General features: G+C 43.2%; 1 protein-coding gene across 1 annotated transcript; it reads left to right on the top strand.

Annotated features, from left to right (window-relative positions):
* Positions 1–10,508: 10,508 nt before the first annotated feature.
* On the top strand, positions 10,509–19,719 carry LOC130906961 (fibroblast growth factor 13-like). Its single transcript, XM_057821729.1, has 5 exons — positions 10,509–10,711; positions 10,846–10,956; positions 11,403–11,506; positions 11,770–11,968; positions 17,783–19,719. The coding sequence occupies exons 1-5, from the start codon at positions 10,531–10,533 to the stop codon at positions 17,917–17,919; spliced, it is 732 nt and encodes a 243-aa protein (XP_057677712.1). The 5' UTR covers positions 10,509–10,530; the 3' UTR covers positions 17,920–19,719.
* Positions 19,720–19,802: the final 83 nt, after the last annotated feature.

Raw genomic sequence — 19,802 nt, 5'->3', positions numbered from 1 at the left:
CAAAAACTGAACATTCACTGTGAAAGGTCAGCAGACAAAATGTCTATTTCATGTTAATCATTGTTGATACTGGGATTAAAACCATACAATGTTATATACAGTACAAGGTCATTGTAGTGTACAACATATTCGTACTGTGTGTGCATTACAAGTTATATAAAATATGGATGCTACAGCCGTTATATACCTTTCATACACTGTAGAGGTTATCGAGGTCAACTGCACACTAAAAAAGATTCAAATTAAATTTTGCTGCTTCAAGCATTTGTTTAATTAAACTGGCGTTGTAATAGTTTGTTTTGAAAGTGTTTGCATTGTTTTATTGATTTAGGGTGAATACACTGCCCTCTAGTGGCAACAGTGAATTTGACATAAGTCATTTCCCATGGCTGAATCCAGCTGCTCCTTGTTAAGACCCAACATAAGCTAAATTTTGTTTGAGCTAATAAGAGTCCTCACAAATATAAGGAAACTGGACCACATTACACCGGTTTTGAAATTGTTACACTGGCTTCCAGTGAGTCAAAGGACAGACAATAAAATACTACTGCTCGTCTACAAAACACTTAATGGCCTTGGACCAAAATACATGCTTGATTTGTTAGATTCCTATGAAACATCTAGACCCCTAAGGTCATCTGGAACCGGTCTTCTGTATGTTCCAAGAACAAGAACCAAGCAGGGTGAGGCAGCATTTAGTTATTATGCTCCTCACCTCTGGAACAAGTTACCTGAAGGTCTGAGATGTGCTCAAACTGTTAGCTCCTTTAAATCAGGGAGAAAAACGCTTTTGTTTAGCGCTGCATATCCATAACTGTCTATATATTTCAATCTATTTGCTTTCTATTCCTCTCGTGCTTATCTCCGTTACTGATTTAAATTATTAGTAGTAGTATTTGTTTTTTGTTTTTTTTCTATTCGTGATTAAATGCGATTTTTATGTATAATTTTATTTCCTCTTTCGATTGTCTTTGTTTTTACGTTCTATTGATTTTAATGTGATTTTTATGATCTTCATGTGATGTAAAGCACTTTGAATTGCCTTGTATTGAATTGCGCTATATAAATAATAAACTTGCCTTGCCTTTGCCTAATGTTTTTTTTATGGATTTGTAATTTAATTTATAGGTATGCTTAGCCATTTTTTGTGCAAATATGTGTTTGAACAATTTGTTAAGAGCACTGCAAAATGGATTTGTAATTCAGTTTATGGGTATATTTAGCCATTTTTTGTGCAAATATGTGTTTGAACAATTTGTTAAGAGCACTGCAAAAAAATGTTAGACTTCTTAATAGGACTAGCCGTTAGAGATCCTTAATATTCAGCACATCAATCGAACGTTGGAGATGTCCTCCTGGGTGGGGTGGAATTTGGCAATGATCACGTGGTGCCACCAGCACATCACATCATCAGTTGCTTGCCTCAGACATCATTGGGTGTTTTGGCCACTTACAAAAAGACACCCTCTGGTGAGGATGGCTGACCACAGGAATATCAAAGCGTGTGTGGTGTGCAGTGGCACCATGCAGTCATTTGGCAGCCCATGTTGCATCTTTACGTTTCAGCCACAACCAGTGACTGCTCCGTTCTGCTGTAGTGGCAAGTTCTTCAATTGCCTTCCATTGGGCCTGCCCTCTGATCCCTACTTCCTTCAGAAGCCTTGTGGTGGACCTGGTTACAAAGTCTCTACAACTGACCTCCACTGGACACACCTTCACATACCAGCCCCTCCTTTCTGCTTAATCTGCTTGATCGGCATATCGCATCTCTTCCGTTCAAATGCTTCATCGATGGCATCTTCCCATGGGACGGTCAGTTCAACGATGAAGACACGCCCGCAAAACTTGGACCAGAGGACAAGGTCCGGGCGCAGGTTGGTCGCTGCAATTTCAGATGGGAAGGTGAGCCTCTGGCTGAGGTCCACCCGCATTTCCCAATCCCGGGCTACGTCCAGTGGGCCTGGATCCGGAGCAGATGACTTGGTCCTTCTTTTCTCCCCTTTCCGAATGAAAGATTTTTTTTGTGGGAAGGTAGACTGGGGCAGGCCCGGATCTAGGTTTACCCACCAGAGTGGGCACTAAGAAATCTTGAGGGGGCACCCCGAATGCAGGCTTTTTTTTTACCCTCTGCATTTCTGGCTTGGGACCGGCGCAAGTAGGACAATGGCTTGTGTCCCGTTGAGGCTGCATAAATTTTGGGGGGGATTATTTGTTTTTTGTTTTTTTTTCATTCATCTATCTCAGACATGTCCACAGTCCGGCCCGGGGGCCAAATGCGGCCCGTGGTCAAATCTCATCTGGCCCCCAGCCTCTGTCATAAAATCAGTAACGTCTGGCCCACACACAGACTTGATAAATTGGTCAGCAGTACTGCTACCAACATATGAAGTAGCTTACACACTAAATGCTGCTCCTCATTTACCCACTAAAAGGCAGCAGCACTCTGAGCAACATCACCCCGTGTGACCCTCTACTTCCAATTTTCTGAAATGGCGACAATCAACAAGAAAAAGAAAGTTGACTGCGATGGCCAACGCTACAGGGATAGGTGGAATTTGGACTATTTCTTCACTAAAAAACACAACTGTGTCTGCCTCATTTGCAAAAAAAGCAGTCGCTGTTTTTAAAGAGTTCAATGTGAGGCGATATTACCAAACAAGACACGTTGACATACACGACAAGATTATAGAGAAGATACGCAAAGAAAAATTGAAGCAATTTGAAGCTAGTTTAACTTCACAACAGCAGTATTTTGCAAGGGCCCGAGAGTCGAAAGAGAACGCCACAAGGCTAGTTGAGAGATTGTTAAAATTATTAATAAAAAAAATAAAATAAAGCAAATGTAACAACCAGAATGGCTTGCTAAAATTTGCTTAAATATATTGTTCTACGTAAAGGACGTCAGCCAAGGTCGGCCCCCCACATTTTTACCGCACCAAATCTGGCCCCGTTTGCAAAAAGTTTGGACACCCCTGATCTATCTTATTCTCGCAGTCGCCGTGATGTCACGATGGCGTCATCTCGCATAGCAACGTGTCGCCATTTTGAGATGGGTGCACGCACAGGTAAACATCCGTAGACAAACGTCTGAAATTCATATATTTCAGCTGCGTTTTGCGTCTTTTTTTCATAAAAACGTCTTAAACATGATTTATTATTATCACGAGTCACTGCCGACAGATGCGAGGAGGTGATACAACTAAAAATTAGCGCGTATTGGCCTGCAAATCTGCCCACACAAAGTCGCAGCTGATAGCTGGATAAACAATGCAAAGGAATTGCCAGCAGTGGAGTTCGGAAACATCAACTACCTCATAAGGTCACCCAGTAAGTTGACCTTTATCAATTACGTGGAATATGTACCGTGTGGAACTAAGAAAACTGGTGGTATATACAGAGTGATTATTTCTGCCGTAACCGGTAATTCGCCTCCAAGCGTTAGCCGTGAACACGTCACGGCAAAATAACCAATTCCCACCAGGCCAATAATATACCGATTGACCGATCAGAACAGTTCACGGCAAAAGAAAAATAATGCTTTGCGAGTTGTCGGTTACGGTAATAATAACCATTGCCTAGTCTATTGAATCCATAACAGCTAATCGGGGCAAAAAAAAATCGATTAAAGTTTACTCACCAGTAATAAAATGTCGGCTGTAAACGTAAATGTGCCTGGATTTAGGTTCCCACTGGCGAGAATGGTCCACGGAACCGTCTTCTTTTACTGTTCCTCGATTGATTGCTTTCAGCCAATTGCTTGTCCTTTTCTTGAAGAACGAAGAATGAATGAAGAACTTCAAATGCGACTCCGAACTCTTCCTTGTGTTACAACCCACAACACGACAACTTTAAGTCATTCTCACAGAAAAAAGACCGCAAATAAGACAAAAGTTCAACGCGTTTGTACTACAATGCACGACAGAGAAACTGCTTGTGACTCGTGTTTTGCCCCCATTTCAATATGGCAACGCTTTGTTGTGGCTGGTGACGTCATTAATGCCCGGATGTCCGACTGCGAGAATGTGTCCAGAGGAGAGAGACGAAGCGCGCGGATAACAAACGAGGTTGGTAAAACAGCTTGTTTTGGTGATTGCTTGTTCGGCGTGGTTGCGGCCAATAGTAACCGTTAATCCTGCAATAAAAAATTAGGTAAGACCAACTCTCCGGGCCCCACCATACATCCGGGCCCGGGCTGGGGGTTTGGAGGCATGGCATTAGTGGTTACCCTCCTGCTCTCAAGTTCGGCAGCCAGGCACTTCAACACTTGGTTGTGGCGCCAGGTGTGTCTCCCAGGTGTTAGGCTGGTCTTGCAACCCACTGAGATGTGTTTGAGGGTTGCCGGGGCTACACACTGGAGACAGGCTGGGTCTTCACCATACCAGACATGTAAGTTGGTTGGAGAAGGCAGGACATCATATGTTGCTCTAATGATGAAGCTTAGTCTATGCTCCACAGATCGCTCCACGTGATTTTCCTTCTCTCCACGCCCTCCCACTTCATCCAGCGGCCTTGCTGAGCTTGGGAGACGGCTGTGGCACACCTGGCTGCTTCGTCCTGGTGGCGCACTTCCTCCACCACCATATCCCGCCGTTCAGCCGGAGTGGCTTTTTGCCAGGTGGGTGTTCTTGCTCCCAACCCAAGGCCATCCTTACCATGTTGGACATATTATAGCATTTAAGCTAGCAGACTTTTGCTATGTAAGTTAGCCAATTGGTCTTTACTTTAACTTAGATCCTCATTGATTGATTTTTTTTTTTTGTACTTTTTTATACCGTTTGAGGCTAAGCTCAGGTATTTTAATTTATGTTCCTTATCCGATTACTCGATTATCCGAACTAACTAGTGCATCGGTTAATCAACTACTAAAATAATCGATAGCTGCAGCCCTAATTATTTTGAAGTAACGCTACTTTTACTTGAGTAAAATTTGTGGCTACTTTACCCACCTCTGTGGATGCCCAATCCATTTGAACTGGGATAGTGGCAGCCAATGAACATTCGTACAACATGAATGTAATAAAAACAGAAAACAGCTGCTAGCCCTCCCGCTTCAAATGGATTGGACGTCTATTGCTGTCATTGGCGACCGATGAGTTGCCACAAAGTTCTATAGTATATATGATATCCAATATGTGACATACTGTATGTTACATGTACATTGCATGCATGTTACATGTACACATGTCAAATGCCAACACAATATTTGGCTTTGACTCAATTTTTGGGGGGTCATTTTAGTGTCTGAGAGTTGAACCCGCTGAATGTGCATTGTGCTCGTCTGCAACTTCCTCTTTCACTCTTCAGCACTTTCTTGACACTCACTCACACACGCACACTGCAGTGTGTTTTAACAGGAAGTAGTGTAACATAATGGACCGACGCTGCCAGCAGCGTGAGTGTGCTTGATATGTAATGTGTGCTATTATGGGATGGATGTGGGAAACACCATTAATTCTGCGTATGTGAGTGTGTGCAAGTGACTGTTTTTTTTTACGTATATGTGTGTGTTTGAGTAGAATTTTCTGAGTGTGTTCATTTGTTTTGAGTGTGTAAAAGTTTGTATGAGTTGTAAGTTTAGGTGTGTAACTGTTTTTGTATGTGTGCGTATATTAATGTGTGTCTATGATTGGCAATTTAAAAAGTTTAAAAACAAAACGTAATTGGAAGTTACGTTTTGTGTGAATATGTGTGTGTACATGTTTGTGCACAGGTCAAGTGACATATTGTGTGTTTGTGCAAATGCCCGACCACCAAGTTGTGCGACAGCCCTATTGTCATGCAAAGGATTATTATTATTATTATTACTATTATTTACAGTGGGGAGAACAAGTGTTTGATACACTGCCGATTATGCTGGTTTTCCCACTTGCAAAGCATGTAGAGGTCTGTCATTTGTATCATAAGTTCTCTTCAACTGTGAGGGACGGAATCTAATACAAAAAAACAGAAAATCACGGTGTATGATTTGTAACTAATAAATTTGCATTTAATTGAATGAAATAAGTATTTGATACATCACAAAAATCGAGCTTAATATATGGTACAGAAACCTTTGTTTGCTATTACAGATACCAAACGTTTCCTGTAGTCCTTGACAAGGTTTGCACACACTGGGATTTTGGCCCACTCCTCCATGCAGATCTTCTCCAGAGCCTTCAGGTTTTGGGGCTGCTGCCGGGCAACACGGACTTTCAGCTCCCTCCATAGATTTTCTATCGGGTTCAGATCTGGTGACTGGCTAGGCCACTCCAGGACCTTAAGATGCTTCTTACGGAGCCACTCTTTAGTTGCCTTAGCTGTGTGCTTTGGGTCGTTGTCATGCTGGAAGACCCAGCCACGACCCATCTTCAGGTCTCTCACTGAAGGAAGGAGGTTGTCAGCCAAGATCTGGCAATACATAGCCCCATCCATCCTCCCCTCAATACGGTGCAGTCGTCCTGTACCCTTGGCAGAGAAGCAGCCCCAAAAAATGATGTTTCCTCCTCCATGTTTCACGGTTGGGATGGTGTTCTTGGGGTTGTACTCCTCCTTCTTTTTCCTCCAAACACGACGAGCCGAGTTTAGACCAAAAAGTTCAATTTTGGTCTCATCCGACCACATGACCTTCTCCCATTGCTCCTCTGGATCATCCAAACGGTCAGTGGCAAACTTCAGACGTGTCTGGACATGCACTGGCTTCAGCAGCGGGACCTTGCGTGCGCTGTAGGATTTTAATCCATGACGGCGTAATGTGTTTCCGATGGTTTTCTTCGAGACTGTGGTTCCAGCTCTCTTCAGGTCATTGACCAGGTCCTGCTGTGTAGTTCTGCGCTGATCCCTCACCTTCCTCAAGATCAGTGATGCCCCACGAGGTGAGATCTTGCATGGAGCCCCAGAACGAGGCAGATTGACAGTCAACTTGAACTTCTTCCATTTTCTAATAATCGCTCCAACAGTTGTTACCTTCTCACCAAGCTGCTTGCTTATTTTCCTGTAGCCCATCCCAGTCTTGTGCAGGTCTATTATTTTATCCCTGATGTCCTTACACAGCTCTTTGGTCTTGGCCATTGGAGGTTGGAGTTTGTTTGTTTGAGCATGTGAACAGGTGTCTTTTATACAGGTAACAAGTTCAAACAGGTGCAGCTTCTTCCGGTAATGAGTGGAGAACAGGAGGGGTTCTTAAAAAAGAATTAGGAGCCGAAATATTTACTAGTTGATAATGTATCAAATACTTATTTCATGCAGTTAAATACAATTATCTAAAAATTATAAATGTGATTTTCTGGATTTTTGTATTAGATTCCGTCCCTCACAGTTGAAGAGAACTTATGATACAAATTACAGACCGCTACATGGCTTGCAAGTGGGAAAACCAGCAAAATCGGCAGTGTATCAAATACTTGTTCTCCCCACTGTAATGGCAAATGAAAATGGACAATTTGGAGGCCTTAACATGCTCGAAAACTCACCAAAATTTGCAGATTCGTGTGGCGTACATTTCGATAGTTTTGTGACCTTGTGAAAAAAAAAAACATTAAAAAATTACTCAACATCGCCCCCTTGGACTTTTCAAAGAGGCCACTCATTTTACTTGTAAATGTCCAGTTCCTTTCAGGTTGGTCAGTGTAGTTACAAGACCTTTTGTAATAGAGTACTACATTTTAAGGCCCATGTTCACGTCTTTCTTTTGCCATGACGGCCCTTTGTTCGCCATTAAAAGGAGGGAGATTTCTTCAGGGACTTGGGCAGCTTCATGAAATTTGGCACACTCGGTCAAATTGGCCCGGTTAGAAGATTCCTTTAGGTTTTGAATGAGGACGTGGCTGCACAGCTCATTAGCGCCTTCTTTTTTGTAAGAACCTCTTCAATTGGTTTTTTTTCACCTAGTTGTAGTTCTCATCCCAGGATATACAAAAAAATCTGTCAGCCATGATCACAACACAAAAGAGACTCCACACACACAAAAAAGAGGCGAGTTTCAAGCACGTTAGTTTCTCATGAGATGATAAGATGGTGACGATCTGCACCTTGAGCTGCGTGCCGTCCGAGTCGCGGCAAACTGCGAGGGTCCGTTCACTCGTGCTTGCAGGCCTAATGTCTATTTGGATATTGACGTGGGTTTGTGCGGGTGTTTTTTTTTTCTTTGTGTATGTCTTTTTTCATTTTATTTCATAATATTACAAAACCATTGAAGGCATGTGTTGGGTTAGGTTATATTAGAGTTATACCTTGACAAAGTTCAAACTTTTGAGTGTTGAATCCCAGGTTGACGAAGGTGGCCGTTGAGCAAAAGGGAGGCGGGTTCAATTCCCAGTTCGGGGTCAGCGCAGGTAGCGAGATTTGGGAAGCGTCCTGCCTCCCTCGCGACGCCCGATCGGCGAGGCGGAGATGAAAGATTGATGAAGTCCTAATGGCCTCTAATGTCCTGTAACGATCTCCCGGGTGGACCTAATGGATCTGAAGCCCCGGAGAGAATCGAGCGCTTGCAACTTCCGCGAGTGCTTGTCTTTTGGCCGACGGGAAGTTGCCAAACACCAGGAGCGCAGACGCTCCAGAGCTCCACGGGCGCAGCATGACCTTCCCGCTACGAAGATCCACCTCAGGTAGGACGGGACCGGACGGGGTTGGTGGGGGCTGACCAGGAGTGTTTTTTGATCCCCTTCCAAACTCAAATCAAAATTTGAGTTCCACTTTGGCTTTTGCTTATAATGGAATCAACCCTTGGCAATCTTGGAAATTACCAGCCACTTACAGGCAGCGCGTGGAAAGTTCTTTATTGGATGTTTTCATTTGTTTGGCATTGAACCCACTATTTTGTGAATTTTTACCTTTTTCAGTGTATTTTGTATCGTTTGCAAGAAAGTCATAAATTCGTAGTGGCTTACCTTGCGTGTAGTACCACGTTGTGCCACAAGAAGCGTGGCAGCACTGTGTGCTAATACAAGGCATGTAGAGTAATTAATAGCAAGAAGAAGAGGCAGAGAATTGAGAGAATACATGCTGAATATTGTTGAATGAATATTAGTATATGTTTCTGCTCCATGTAGGGTAAAGATGAAGTTGTTTGAGCGATTTACACCGTAAACTAAAAACAAACCTTTCATTAAAATTACGGTAAAATACTAGCCACTGTGGTTGCCAGATATTTATTTAACGTAATAATTTAAAAAACTAAAAACGTTATATGTCAGTGACAGAATTTAACGGTAGGTTACTGTATATTTTGGGGGGGGGCTGACAATAATTAAGAAAAGGTATTTTTTAATATTTAATAATAATAGGAGTAATATTAATACCGTGCGATCCACATGTTAACCGCTCTTAACCCTTATATGCCTGAATATACATTTAACTTATCCACTGCACTGCTATTGACGGTGATAGACGTCCAATTCAATTTGACTGGGGGGCTGTCAGCGAATGAACAAAAGGTACAATTCTGGCAACCAAAGCTGCTAGACAGTATTACCGTAAATGTAACATTTCTTCTAACCTTTTTTGTTACGCTGTCGGTTTATTTGTATCACAAAGCCCTTCAGAGCCAGACGGCCATTCCACTTGAACTAGGAGGGGTGGCAGCATCCTCTCCTGGTTCAAATGGAATGGACCGCTATCACCGTCAATGGCAGCTAAAGCTCTTTTGCAGCAACAGTGTAAAGATGGTTTTACAGGAAGAAAAGTACAAAGCAAAAACTGCAGTGAACGCAACAAAAACCAAGATTAGGAGTGTCAGATTGTGCGTTTAACTGTTTTTTTAGTGAGTATGTTGCAGAGATATTCTTGCAGCACCTCTGCACCAAAACAGCACGGCCCCTCCCCTCCTCATGCAACCCCCCCCCCCCCCCCCATCTAAGACCTCCTTCTCCCGCAACCTCATCTTCCTCCTTCTCCTCTTCAGTTTTTCTCCTCCGGGCACGTCGCATGTAAACACACGACGTGACTTTTTTTTTTTTATGAACGGCGCTTCGTTTCATTGACAAACAGCGGCGCTGAGGCAGGGAGGGGCTGAGTGTGTGTGGGCGGGAGGGCGCACTGCAGCTGCGCAACAGATTCACTGCAAAAACACACGTATACATACATTTTTTTTCCATGCTGACAGAAAACAAACTTTTAAAAAGTCACGCAATTACTCACATAATGGCATATTGCCAGCCGCACACATATTCTTCCTCTCACACACATACACACATTCTCTCTCTTGCTCTCTCTCACACACACACCCACCTCTCTTTCACACATATACACTCACACACACACTTTTTCCTCACACACACGTGCGCGCACCTGTTCAGATGCAGCCGCAGATGCTCGGATGCAGCGATCGTCCAGGCTGAGAGGCGTCGCCGCGGCGACCGGGCTGCGTGGGAGGGGGGGGAAACGGGGGCGTGAGGATTCAGGGGGGGCGGGGGGTCGTCGGGGTCTTTAGAAGATTCGTGAAGCGCGCCGATGGACCAGGCGAGGCCCGGGCGCGCGGCGTCCGCCGACGCCTCCCGGCCGTGAACACCTCGCCCCCCCCCCTTCCTCTCTTTTGCGCCCCCCCTCCCCGACGACATGTCGCGCGCGGCGGCCATCGCCAGCTCGCTGATGCGTCAGAAGCGCCAAGCGCGCGAACGTGAGAAGGCGAACACGTGCCGCGGCGATGCCAACGAGGGCGCCAGCAGCAAATTGAACGTGTTTGCGCGCGTCAATTTGTTCGGGGGCCGCAAGAAGAGGAAGAGGAGGAGGCCGCCAGGTGAGCTTCATCCTCACTGTGATCGCAATGTTGGTTTGCTCAGATGCCTCAGGGTTTCGAGTTCGCCGGCGACCGTTTGTTGTTTACGTTCTTGGCAATTGAGTATCGACCAATTTGTTCTTTGTGCTCCCCAGAGCCCCAGTTGAAGGGCATTGTGACTCGGCTGTCCAGTCGTCAGGGCTTCCAGCTACAGCTCCAGTCGGACGGAACTATCGACGGAACCAAAGAAGAAGACAGTTCCTACGGTGGGCACACAGGCACTCGCATGCGGACACAGCACCAATGAAAGTGCACCAACTAGTCACTCTTTGCAGTCACTCAAAAAAGTCCATATGTACATAAGCATGTCTTACTGTTGTACAATTTTTGTCCATTTCTGCCACTTTTGGCCTACTATTACACAATTTAACGTTATGTGTACATTAGGAACAGTACTAGACCCAACTAGTAGGCATCTGTCACATACTATTTGCAAGCTTGACCATACATGTTGTATCAAAACGCACACTAGTAGTTTTGCTTCAATTCTAACATATCGTCTCGCACACAAATAGTGAAAAACTCCTCCAGTAAGACACAATGGTTCTGCTAGTTCACCTAATTATTTACGACAAAGACTGTACCAATTCATGGGGCTCAGCTGGATACCACATAAGCTCTTGATAATACTCGCGTGTTTGTGTGTGAACAGCCGTGTTCAACCTGATCCCCGTGGGACTTCGAGTGGTCGCCATCCAGGGTGTTCAAACCAAACTGTACCTGGCCATGAACAGCGAGGGCTTCCTATACACCTCTGTATGTCACCACGCACACACTTCAAACTGTTGTGTGGATGTTCCCGTTTCCCCTGGCAACTGCGCCAGCATCCCCAGCATCCACTTGATATTCTGGGGAGTAGCCCGTTGCCATGGAGACACGGGAATGAGGAAATGCAAATGTCAGTGCTACTAAAAAAGTTGCCGGCGCAGTTTGTCGCCACGCCCACATCCCAGAGTCGTGTCGCCGATATGGTCTCCCAGTGTTGTGTTTTGCCTAATAGCGTCCCTTTCCTCCCGCAGGAACACTTCACACCCGAGTGCAAGTTCAAGGAGTCGGTGTTTGAGAATTACTACGTGACCTACTCGTCCATGCTGTACCGCCAGCAGGCGTCCGGTCGGGCTTGGTACCTTGGACTTAACAAGGAAGGCGCCATCATGAAGGGCAACCATGTCAAGAAAAACAAAGCGGCTGCACACTTCCTCCCCAAACCACTTAAAGGTAACATATTCCGAAACAAAATCAAAGGTAACGCGATATACCCAGAAACCAGCAAAGGTAACATAATATTTTTTTTAAAAAAACATCAAGAGTAACACAGTTTTCCCAAGAGAATCAAAGGTACACGGAAAAAAATAACTGGTGGATTTACAGTGGGGCAAATAAGTATTTGCAAGTTCAAGTTCTCCCACTTGAAAATATTAGATAATAGTAGAGGCCTGTAATTGTCAACATGGGTAAACCTCAACCATGAGAGACAAAATGTGGGAAAACCCCCCAGAAAATCACATTGTTTGATTTTTAAAGAATTTATTGGCAAATCATGGTGGAAAATGAGTATTTGGTCAATACCAAAAGTTCATCTCAATACTTTGTTATGTACCCTTTGTTGGCAATAACGGAGGCCAAACATTTTCTGTAACTCTTCACAAGCTTTTCACACACTGATGCTGATTTTTTGGCCCATTCCTCCATGCAGATCTCCTCTAGAGCAGTGATGTTTTGGGACTGTTGTTGGGCAAGATGGACTTTCAACTCCCTCCACAGATTTTCTATGGGGTTGAGATCTGGAGACCGGCTAGGCCACTCCAGGACCTTGAAATGCTTCTTACGAAGCCACTCCTTTGTTGCCCTGGCTGTGTGTTTGGGATCATTGTCATGCTGAAAGACCCAGCCACGTCTCATCTTCAATGCCCTTGCTGATGGAAGGAGATTTTCCCTCAAAATCTCTCGATACATAGCCCCATTCATTCTTTCCTTTAAACAGATCAGTCGTCCTGGTCCCTTTGCAGAAAAACAGCCCCAAAGCATGGTGTCTCCACCCCCATGCTTCACAGTGGGTATGATGTTCTTCGGATGCCATTCAGTATTCTTTCTCCTCCAAACACGAGAACTTGTGTTTCTACCAAAATGTTCTATTTTGGTTTCATCTCACCATAACACATTCTCCCAGTCCTCTTCTGGATCACCCAAATGCTCTCTAGCGAACCGCAGACAGGCCTGGACGTGTACTTTCTTCAGCAGGGGGACACGTCTGGCAGTGCAGGATTTGAGTCCCTGGCGGCGCATTGTGTTACTGATAGTAGCCTTTGTTACTGTGGTCCCAGCTCTCTGTAGGTCATTCACTTGGTCCCCCTGTGTGGTTCTGGGATTTTTGCTCACCGTTCTTGTTATCACTTTGACGCAACAGGGTGAGATTTGCATGGAGCCCCAGATCGAGGGAGATTATCAGTGGTCTTGTATGTCTTCCATTTACTAATAATTGCTCCCACAGTTGATTTCTTTACACCAAGCGTTTTACCTATTGCAGATTCAGTCTTCCCAGCCTGGTGCAGGTCTACAATTTTGTCTCTAGTGTCCTTTGACAGCTTTTTGGTCTTGGCCATAGTGGAGTTTGGAGTATGACTGACTGAGCTTGTGGACAGGTGTCTTTTATGCTGATAATTAGTTAAAACAGGTGTCATTACTACAGGTAACAAGTGGAGCCTTGTTAGACCTTGTTAGAAGAAGTTAAACCTCTTTGACAGCCAGAAATCTTGGTTGTTTGTAGGTAACCAAATACTTATTTTCCACCCTAATTTGGAAATAGGGGTTTACCCATGTTGACAATTACACGCCTCTCTAGTCTTTTCAAGTAGGAGAATTTGGACAATTGGTGGTTTACTAAATACTTATTTGCCCCACAGTACTTGATAAAATCATTGTAACAATTTGCACTTACTTTTATTAAGTAAATTTTACAGCTTGCAATATTAAGTTCAGTTCACGAGCAGTAAAATGTACTTAATAAAAGTAAGAGCAAATTGTTACAATGATTTTATCAAGTAAATGCACCAGTAACCAGATTAATTTAGCTTAATTTGCCGACCAAATGTCCGCTAGCTCAAATGCTACGAATGCTAACACATCTCATAGCAAATCTCTCTGAAGTAACATTGCAAACTGTAGCTGTAAACTTAATTACAAATGCATACACAAACAAATATTAGCTGAAACAACTTACAGCCTTAGGTTGGCCAAATCAGAGCGCAGCTATCCTTTATCAATGTTATCTATGTCTGAATCTACTTCTTAGTCATACAAGGCAACCATCCAGCCAGACCCAATGCTGCCACCAGAGGGCAGTGTGCCTTCCATCATTAAACAAAATAAAATACTTTTGGACTTTTCGGATAGTTATTTTGAGATTTAGGGGTACTTGAAGGGTAAATTCCGACTTGCGTGGAAATTAAGGTTACGTCGTTATTTGTTCGAAACCCGGGGACTACCTGTATTCCCAAAGCATTGTAGATTTTCCCTGCATGCTAATCCATGTTAAGTTTGCCCTCGAATGCAATCAAATTTGGGGAAAAACTGGAGATGTCCAATATTATCGGGTAAATGATATTATCAGGCGATAAAAGCAGTTCAAAATGATATCGGATAATATCAACACAGGGTTATCATTAACGATTTTGGGCCAATATGCATGTTGCCTTCAAAGTAATTGTAGAAGACTAGAACAGCAGTTATGCTTATTGACCATAAGATGTCTCTAAACCAGTGCTTCTTAACCTGGGTTCGATCGAACCGTAGGGGTTCGGTGAGTCGGTGTCAGGGGTTCTGTGGAGCCTCTCCCGCTGAGGTCAAGACACACTGACTCATCATGTCTATAAGCGATGGCATGCCCCACTTGGCCATCAATGGCTGCAGATGATCACGTGACATTGCTTGGCCAATTAGTGCTGCGAAGAATTTATTACACTCAGGAGCTGTACCTGATAATGTCATCGTAGTATGTCGTATAATTACTTTCTTCATATTTTAATCCATTCTATGTCAAGAGAAAAGAAAGTGGTCGGACGAATATGTACAATATGGATTCTCATGTATCGCGGAACGGGATGGGAGTCGGCGTCCTGGCTGCATGATTTGCAATGCCAAGTTGGGCAACTCTCGCCTCACACCGGCAAAACTAAAAGAACACTTCGAGAAGCTGCATGGAGATGGGGAATATAAAAACACAACGCTTGCTGATTTCAAGGTGAACAGAGCCAGATTTGATGATAAGGCCACTCTGCCTGCTCTTTGATTTGTACCCATTAACAAAACCATCCTCACAACATATGAAGTTGCATACCCGATCACAAAGATGGTATGTAATTTGTTGTGAATTCATGCATTATGTTGGTTTTTAGTTTAGTTTTGTTTAGTTTATTCACACACATCGCATCATGATACACACAAGAACATGGTCATATATACAAGCAGTTCATCTGACAAGATGCATGAAAGGGACACTCCGACAAGCTATTTAAAGCTTTTAGTAGGGGCCCAGTCACATCCATACACATACATACAATTAACTATGGAAAATTTCAACATTCTGATTACATCGGATTTGACGTGATACCTTAGTAATGTTATTCAAAGACAGCATATTAAACGGTATTACAACACCTGGGGAAATGCTAATATTCCATCATTTATCCATAAACACATGCCTTTTGGATTCATATCATGTCACTTTGTGTAATTACACATATTGCAACACCAAGAAAATTATAGAAATTTGGATCGATTGTCAAGCTAAAACAACCGGCGCCCGTGATCCCGGAAATCTAGCATATTGTGTGCGTGACGTCACAACAAGGAAACAACCGGCTCAGTGCTTAGTACTGAATGGCAGCGATGATGGCGGACAATTTTGTTTCTGGCTGCAGCGATGAATCCGACGTATCGAACGTTCTTCTAATGGTGACGAAGAGAGTTATGAACCTTTCTTTGGCGTTTTGGGTTATCAATTTGAGCCCAAACGAAAGCCAATGAAGCCTAATGAAAGAATCATTGAGGGGAGCAATCATACTGACGAAACACTGGCAACAGATCGTGTGGGAAACACCGAATGGTTTGTTTTGCATTTCTTTTTGTGAAGCTGATACACCGTGACCGCAAAATAATGTATAGAATAATTATCATTTATTGTGCTATCAGAGATTTTCGCTCTGCCAACCGACACAAATATGAATGGGATTAGAGGATTTGTTCTATATATTTTACGAGCGATAATTTATACATGTGTCCAGTCCTATATCCAATGCGTGATATGTTTTTTTTATCATAAAAGAGTACTCACTCTGGCCATTTCCCTCCTTTGCTTTGCCTGGGGTGGTGGGGTGGTCTCATCAGAGCCAGTCATCGTCCTCTTTCTTGATATCTCGGGACATTTAGGTGGCTGCGCAAAACCTGATTTCATTTGTCCATAGTTCGAATACCTTTCAGGTGTAAAATGCGCGCCACACAAAACCATGCCGGAGGCTGGGTCTGCAAAATTAGCCCTCTTAGCATGGACGAACTTTACTCATTGTTTGCGTAGTCCAGCTCTTTTTCCCGCGTTCAGGAACTCATGGGCACTACATTGCGACAAATGGCTATTTGTACACCACATAGCATGACAGGTTTGAACCGTTTTAGCTATTTTTTTTGATAAAATACGAACACAACTCTCTCATCAATAAACAACGATGGCACCTGCCTCGACCTTGTTTCCTTGTTGTGACGTCTCCGCCCCATTCGGCTGTTTCCGAAATGTTCGTAATTTTCTATCTATTTTCGATAATTGCTCATGAATGTGATTTATTTTTTTGTTAACTTTATTAATATTTGTTTTCTTGCCACATAACGGTTCTATTTATATCTCACAGCTCCTTAGTATTATAATACCCTTTAAGCATACATTGCAAGTAGGTGTGTTTTCAATTTTTTCTTAAAAATGGAGTTGGAGTGTGAAATTTTAAGTGTTTCGTCCAGTTAATTCCAGATCTGTGGTCCTCTGCACACAATTCCAAAGCTTGTAGACTTTAGCCTTCTGTTTTTCCCTGTGATGTGATTTTTTCTTCTGATAGTATATGTGTGCTGAGGAGTATAGATTGGGATGAGATCACTTAATTTATGGTTTAGTTTATGGATGACCTGATACATTATGCATGTATTTTGAAAGTAGTTGTGTTCTTTTAGCCTCAGAAGGTGGTGATGGTGAAATATTAATTTAGTTGGAGCACTGAACCTGGACCATGTTATGGCACGTATGACTTTTTTCTGTAGTGTTTTAAGCTTTTTTAGATAGTTTGGAAATGTGTTGCACCATATGGTATTACAATATTGTAAATGGGGTTCAAATAAAGATTTATACAGGGTGAGAAGTGCAGATAGTGGGATATAATGTCGCAATTTAAAAAACAGCAGCATATTTCGACAGTTTATTTGTGAGCTCATCGATGTTTTCAAAATTAAGGTACTCATCAATATGGATCCCAAGAAATTTTGTAGAGCAGACTCTTTCAATGGTTTCTCCATTAATGTTAAGACAGATTTGGTTTTATTCTGCATGGTTCATTTTGTGCACCAGTAGAAAAACTATATGTCTTTTATTTTACACTAAAGCAGGGTTTGGTGCATGTGGATATGAAACTGGTGGGGTTCGGTAGCCCCAACAAGGTTAAGAACCATTGCTCTAAACTAAGATGCTTGGAATTTGTTATGTGAGCAGACCATTTGCATTTACGGTGCAAATATTGAATGAACAATAAATGATTGAAAAATAATGAATTATAAACTCCCGAATTAGCCATAGAATGTTAAGTCCACGACCGATCATATCGGTATCAGATTTTTGGAGTTGGACAGTATCCGGATATCGGTTAAAAACTCATAAATGGACAACACTTGGAAAAACTTTTCCGAACCAAACACAATGTACACTATTTCCTATGTGAATCATTTAATAGTCATTTTATGTTGGTATGATTTGTGCGGTGACTTTGTTTTTCTGTGTAGTGGCCATGTACAGAGAACCGTCCCTTCACGACCTGACTGAGTTGTCCCGGTCCAGCAGCGGCACGCCGACCAAAAGTCGTAGTGCTTCGGCACTGCTTAACGGAGGGAAATCGCCCAGCAACAATGACCTATCGTAGCCCCCCACCCGACGGTGACTCCACTTACTCCTCACGCCACAAACACACACTTCACGCACAGGCTGTGTTGGGAATCATTGACTCATTTCATATTCGCGAATCACCGTACCGTGATTTTTATATGGTGGATATCCACAATTTCAAGAAAATCTTTTCAATAATCCTGTTGTTGTGCTTAAAGAGTCGGAAATAAGTGAATGATGTCATTGACTCAGTCCGAATCCTGTGTCACAATATACAGTCGTAGCACCTTGGTGTATTTGTTGGTTGGCATTTTAAAATCGGCAAATTTCATTTTGGAAGCTATTTTCCATAAATCTGAAAAGTTGTATTTATTTTAAAGAGCACTTTTTCGGCATTTTTGTGTTTAACTACACATGTAAGTTAGTTGACAAGCAACTTCACTCAAATTTAGCACTTTGCCAGGTGTCAAATCCTGTGCAATTTTTGAAGGGAACTTGTTTTTCTGCTCCTTGTGTTGAAGTTAGTTTAAGGGCACAAAGTCAGACAAAGGTAGGGCTGGGTGCCTTTTTGTGGTATTTATAGCCAATTAGAAACCAAATCAGGATGGGGGGTCAGTTGGCGGAATTATTTGCCGATTTTGAGCTTCTAGAGGCAATTATAGTGGGGTGTTTTTTGGAGGAATGTACTACTTCATCCTGCTCCATCTTGGGACCAAGGAACTATGATGAAAATACTTGAGGATCTCCATTTGCGTGGACTGGGAGTGATCCCCAACACAGCCACACGCACGCACGCACACCAAAACACGGATCGGCTGACGGCCAATCCGGAGTCGGGACTGCAAGAAAGACAATCAGCTAACAGACTGAAAACGCAACCAAAGAGGACAGCAGGCAGTTGCTTATAGAGAGACATGGCCATGTTTACACGCAGCCGGGGGCAGCAATGTTTGTTGGCGTGAACGAGGTGCGTGCGTGTGCGTGTCACGCAAAAAGACGGCGGCTTCAACGGGATGAACGTGAATGTTTACAAGCCCATCCTGCTCTTTCGATGTGAATGCTGAAGAGAATTTCAAACAAACTTTGACCGGAATTCTACATTTACAATGGCATTCACAAAGCGGCGCAGATTTAGAGATCAACCATTTGGGGGAAAAAAAATCCCAATTCGAACCATTCCACCGGTAAACATCATTCAGGACATATTGGAAAATCTTTAGCACTTTCCCAGGATCCCTACTTTTGTTTGCAAGATTCTATGGCAAAATTTCCAAACTAACGGAGGACATTCTGGAAACTATTTTTCCCGTTCTATGTTTACGGCAATACCCCAAAATGAGTGAACATATTTAACAAATTGAACTCATCATTCCACATTTCTCAACTTCAAAATGTTGAGCTCACTCAGGACATATGCGCTTTCCACACTCAGGTTACTATTTTCATATATGTCAGCATTTAAACTGTACCATAACATACTTTTTCCCTCAGATTCCACATAGATTACATGTATCTTCATTGATTTGGGTCATTTTGGCTTCAGCTCTTCAGCATTCACATGTCATTTCCACGTGAATTTCATTCTCTGGTTCTTCTTTGTTTGTGCTGCTTGTATTGCTGCATGAGCCTTCTCGGACCTCTGCCCTTGTAGCAGCATGCTGAGGTTCCTCTTTACGTTTACGCTCGCTGGAGGGCACCCCTGACCTAGTCGGGTTAAACCAGAACACTCGTGATCGGACCAAGGGGAAGCGGCGGACGGAACGCCGGCCGACGGACCAGTGGCGGGAGCGGGGTGAGCCAATGAGGAGCCCGGACACAATTTTGCTCCCGACATGCACTGAATAAACTTTGTAAACAAGTCATTGCTCGTTTCAGGTCATTTCAAACAGATTTAAGATCTGATTCATTTGATTTTTACAT

This window comes from Corythoichthys intestinalis, chromosome 18 (genome assembly GCF_030265065.1).
Source record: "Corythoichthys intestinalis isolate RoL2023-P3 chromosome 18, ASM3026506v1, whole genome shotgun sequence".
NCBI classification, from domain to species: Eukaryota; Metazoa; Chordata; class Actinopteri; order Syngnathiformes; family Syngnathidae; genus Corythoichthys; species Corythoichthys intestinalis.
This window is presented reverse-complemented; position numbering and strand designations above follow the sequence as displayed.

Bases quoted from the DNA above. Each gene is read 5' to 3' on its own strand.
- LOC130906961 (XM_057821729.1), top strand. From the start codon at position 10,531: ATGTCGCGCGCGGCGGCCATCGCCAGCTCGCTGATGCGTCAGAAGCGC. The intron at 10,957-11,402 runs GTGGGCACACAG...GTGTGTGAACAG, and splicing joins AGAAGAAGACAGTTCCTACG to CCGTGTTCAACCTGATCCCC. The intron at 11,507-11,769 runs GTATGTCACCAC...TTCCTCCCGCAG, and splicing joins AGGGCTTCCTATACACCTCT to GAACACTTCACACCCGAGTG.